At 36.2% G+C, this 4656-nt stretch overlaps 1 protein-coding gene across 1 annotated transcript; it reads right to left on the bottom strand.

The window, feature by feature from the left end:
- Window positions 1-2517: 2517 nt before the first annotated feature.
- LOC113678555 (neuropeptide FF receptor 2-like) lies at window positions 2518-4008 on the bottom strand. The gene has a single exon (XM_027195455.2). It carries the CDS (start codon window positions 3702-3704, stop codon window positions 2613-2615), a length of 1092 nt encoding a protein of 363 aa, XP_027051256.2. The 5' UTR covers window positions 3705-4008; the 3' UTR covers window positions 2518-2612.
- Between the last annotated feature and the right edge of the window lie 648 nt (window positions 4009-4656).

The raw sequence follows: 4656 nt of genomic DNA, 5'->3' as shown, positions 1-4656 counted from the left end.
TCAGCTTAAGTTTCCATATTTTGTCTGTGAACTAACTGAATACATCTCGTAACTTGTAGCAAGATATAATTCCGTGAGCTACATTGTTGCGGTCGCTGCGTGCTGGACAAAATTTTTGAAATTTACACTTTCGATCGCTGTCCACAGGGGTGGTCTGGCCAAAAATCATTTTTGGCCTGTGGCGACACAAAAAAGGAGAATTCCAGAACAACTAAACCCTGTTCATGGGCAAAATTAAAAGAAAACTTTTTTCCGACGGAAAGTCGAGAGGACCGCACTTAAATCGTCTCATTGTCAAAAAAAACTTTTCTAGATGATGCATGCATGTATATTGTATTTCACGTAGATTTGTTTTTAGATATAGCCTTGGGCATTGAAATAACTGTCCTTTTCGCCATTATACCCATCGTTTAGAAAACGTTCACCTTGGGATTTCCCCTTTTGGATTCTAAGTGAAAGCGAGATCTAAAGTAATGTTTATTTCGCAGTTACAACTTCCTCACAAACATTCAATGTTGACACTATTGCCATTCCTTTTCACCACGAGCAAAACAATAGATTTTAAAACATATTGACGGAGTGAAACTTTTCAGTTCACACATTTAACATCATGCCGAACCTTCAGTATTCAGAACGGCTTTGTTAAAGCAAATGCATGGCGCCTTTAAAGAATAAAGTCAGTTCAAGTGAAAATTCAATTCTAGCTCATTCAACCGAGTATACCTCGGGAGTACTAAAGGTTCATGATCGTTTGTTTTAACAGCACCATTTAGTTTTGTTGAAGTCACCGTTTTGTCTGACTAAAGTTTAGTGAGTGTGAGTTTTATTTACATGGAAAGTTTTTGTCTTGATATTATAATTCCAGTCAACAATACATTAATACAAATAGGTGTGGGAAAACCTGAAACAGTAATCAATAGTAATTTGAAAAATAAAGTATTGCTCTCGTCCCCCGTCATAACAATATCGACTTCCCACTGAATTGAAACCAAAGACGATGTAAGGAAGTGGTTATTTTAATAATTCTAAGCTTTATTTTTTTTCCACAGATCGTTTGTTGTTGTTGTTTTTTCTTGGCTGAGAAAGTTAACTATCAGGCATGCAACAGTGCATGTTTTGAATTAGAAAACAACTGTTTTAAAAAAATTTGTGAGCTCAATGTCAAAACAAGTTATTTTTCTTATACGATCAGTCAGTATCAAATATCTCTCCTTGCTCATCGTGTAAAATCAGGTATAATCCGCAGCTACGTACTCTAGACGAAAATGATTTTTTTTATTAACAAGCAAGTGACTCTGTGATGGAAATAACCTTCCAGAGAATCTATGAATGATTTTCTATATCACTTCTGCTGTGCGCAATCCGAATATCTTGCTATAAGTCTGCCATTATCGTGCTACGCTCAATTACACACCTAAATCTTTAATAACTCAACGATCATCAAACCCTGAGTTTAATTACTAAATTCGAAAGTAAAGTATCACAAGATTAACTGACAGGGCGTCTGTGGGGATTGTTACTTAACAACATGCTCTCGAATAGAGTAAAAAATTATAGATGACGGAAAAGGGAAATATCAAGTCTCATTAAAGAAACAGGGAAGGAAGAAGCCTTAGAATAAATAGCGAAAAAGAAAAGAGTAAACAAAAGAGAGGTAGAGAGAAAAAAATTGGGCATTGAGACTCTCTTTACATTAGCCTCAGGTGCTGTGCATGTCATGTGAAAGAAAGTTGATCAGTAATTATTAGCCGAGAAATGTAAAAAACATGAACATGGCTTTGAAACATGAACATGGCTTTGGTAAAAGTCACGCGATGTTTACGTTTCTTATTTTCTCTGAAGTGTATTATCACCTGTGCAACAACAGATGTGGAGGCGTGAATGGACGCCTAAATTGTCAGACCGAATCGAAAATATCAGCTGCTGATAAAATGGGGGGAGGAAAATTAAACCCTACAATGAAAAAAAATTTTCTTTCGCAAATATTATGGAATACTTCAAAGAAACTTTTTTTTTTTTAATTTTTTATTTTTTATTTTTATGAAAGCGCGAATGGGAGGCCAGTTAAAAAGAAGCCAAAAGGTTCAGTTATGTATATGCTTGCTTGAATATGGGTTTTTATCACTTTATTAATTAGAAGAAGTTTTACATTTATCTACATTAATTTTTTTAAACATGCAAATGATTCTCAGATCATCCATACTAAAGGCAAGAGCTACATTATTAACAAAAATTTATGACCTTGCAATAAGAAACCATCAAACGAAGAGAACAGATATATCGCAATATGAGCAAATGGTTCATGTGGTTAGGTGTTTGGCACTTAGATCTTAATTGAACACTCCACAGTGTTCCCTGTGTGCATACCTAATGATTATCCTGAATATTTTCTTAGTAAGGATTTAAATACATAGATACATATATATATATATATATATATATATATATATATATATATATATATATATGTCGATGATAATTATATCATGCAGTTATATATATATATATAGATATAAAATAGGCTCCTGATAGTGCTCAATCTTTTCTGCTGTAGGAGATAGTGCGTATGCTACTTGAATAGTTCTGAAGAGAACTGCCTCTGCAGGAGCCCGTCATCGTTTGCATTTGGTAGTTGTCTTGCAAACTTGTTTTCTGCGACCGAGGCCATTACAGTGAAAACATTGCCTGAGGCCGTTGCGGTAGTTCTCGCTAAAAATAGAACAAATGCAGGGATTAACTGCACTCCACGAATGCAGCAGAAAGACAGAAATGAATGGAATAACTGTCTGAAATGCACAAATGGGTGGCGATTCCCAATTCCACAGAAAAATTGTAAGAAACGAATAGATAAGCAGGGGGGTCATGCAGGAAACGAAGGAAATCATAATGGCCATTGCCAATCTGACAATTTTCCTCAGTTGCTTATCTCGATGGTTCTGGCGACAAGACAGTTTCTCTTTAGTTTTTTGGTTCTTTTTCCTTATTTTCCACGCGATAATGCTATACACAACGGCCAGGACACAAATGGGAATGGGGATGAAAGTGATAAAAGTTGCCGTAAGAAATCTTCTGTGCGTTTTCATGTGGTCGAATGCCGGTCCCCAATTCAACTTACAATACGTTTCATTTTCGTCGAGGATCAGTTTGAAACTGTAAAAATAAGGTGCGTGGACGGCGATGGCGACAGACCACGTGCTTAAAATGCTTATCAATCGTACTTTTGAGGAGATAAGTTTGGCCTTCAGCGGAAAGACGACAGCGATGAGCCTGTCTATGGAGATCAAGAGAAGGCTTCCGATGGAAATTACGAGAGAAACATCTGGCAGAAAATAGACAAGTTTGCATAGAATGTTTCCCAGCAGCAACGGACGATCAACTTTCCAGGAACTCGATCCTGAAATGATCTCAACGATCTTCACAGTCATGACGGTCAAAGGGTTGAAGAGGTCGGATATAGCCATGTTGAAAACGAAGTAGTTGATGGATCTTCGTAACTGCTTGTTTTTGTAAATGACCACAAGAAGAAAGATATTTCCGAAAAACGAAACCAGGAATATAAATATATAAGCCAGAGCTTTAGCTGTAATCTCTACAGCGGAGTCGGCTGCTATTTCACAAGCTTGGTCGGAATTACTCGAGGCTGCATGGCTGGTTGCCTGTGTGCTTTTCTTGGAGAAATACCTCACGGTTGTGTTAACAGTCATTATATTCCTTGATACTCGTCAATCCACGAGTCAGCTATCCAAAGGTTATATTTGGGATGGTTTATTTTAACAGCAACACTGAACTTCGTTGTAGTCACTGTTTTGTTTGACCAAAGTGTTAGGGATGGGTCCAATTTATCTGAAAAGTCATTGTTTTGAAGTTAATTTCAATAGATGAATACAAATAAGTGTGGGTGAAGATGACAATGTAATCAATATTGGCATCAAAAGTGATCTACCCGCTAAAGGAACGACTTGCATTGGCCATTTCTATTAAAAGTTAATGACGGTTCTTTCACTTATTTGCAATAATTATGGAACTGGAAGGGGTTTAAAGGCAAAAATGTTATCCCACGACATAACAATATCGACTTTCCATTAAAATAACACAAAAGCAGATGTAAGGGAATTAAATGGAAAAGCTAACTGAAGACTATTAAAATATAGTTTGCAAAGGGGGCTGTGTTTTTCTCAGGTATTATTCATCAATTGTTTTGATACTCCTCAAGTCGGAAATTCTCTGCTAAGGAACACATAAGAATCAAGAGAATTACAAGTTATGTTCATTGCTTTTTTTGAAGTTTGAGTTTGAATATCGGTTGTAAAAACAACTAAAAAATACACATAACAATAATTTAAAAAATGTCCTGTTCGGTGTCCTCCACTTTAATTTCTTTGGTTTGAAAATTCTACCGAGGTAGAGACATTTGAATGAAAAGGCGGTCGCATAGGGCCATTGTAGGCGCAATTATTTTAAGTAAAACTGGAATTCATTTCGTGGCCTTGGTCTTAGTTAATGTACAGGTGTTATTTATGAAACCAATGACTAAACGAGCCGGTGCAAAGCAATCATTTCTTTAAGAGGAGAGAGCGAAGAAAACAAGTCATCCTACTCTTGAAGGCGTTAATGTAATAAAGTCTTTAATGTAATAAACAATTGGTTCATACATCA

The sequence above is a fragment of the Pocillopora damicornis genome, chromosome 13 (assembly GCF_964200805.1).
Source record: "Pocillopora damicornis chromosome 13, jaPocDami1.2, whole genome shotgun sequence".
NCBI classification, from domain to species: Eukaryota; Metazoa; Cnidaria; class Anthozoa; order Scleractinia; family Pocilloporidae; genus Pocillopora; species Pocillopora damicornis.
This window is presented reverse-complemented; position numbering and strand designations above follow the sequence as displayed.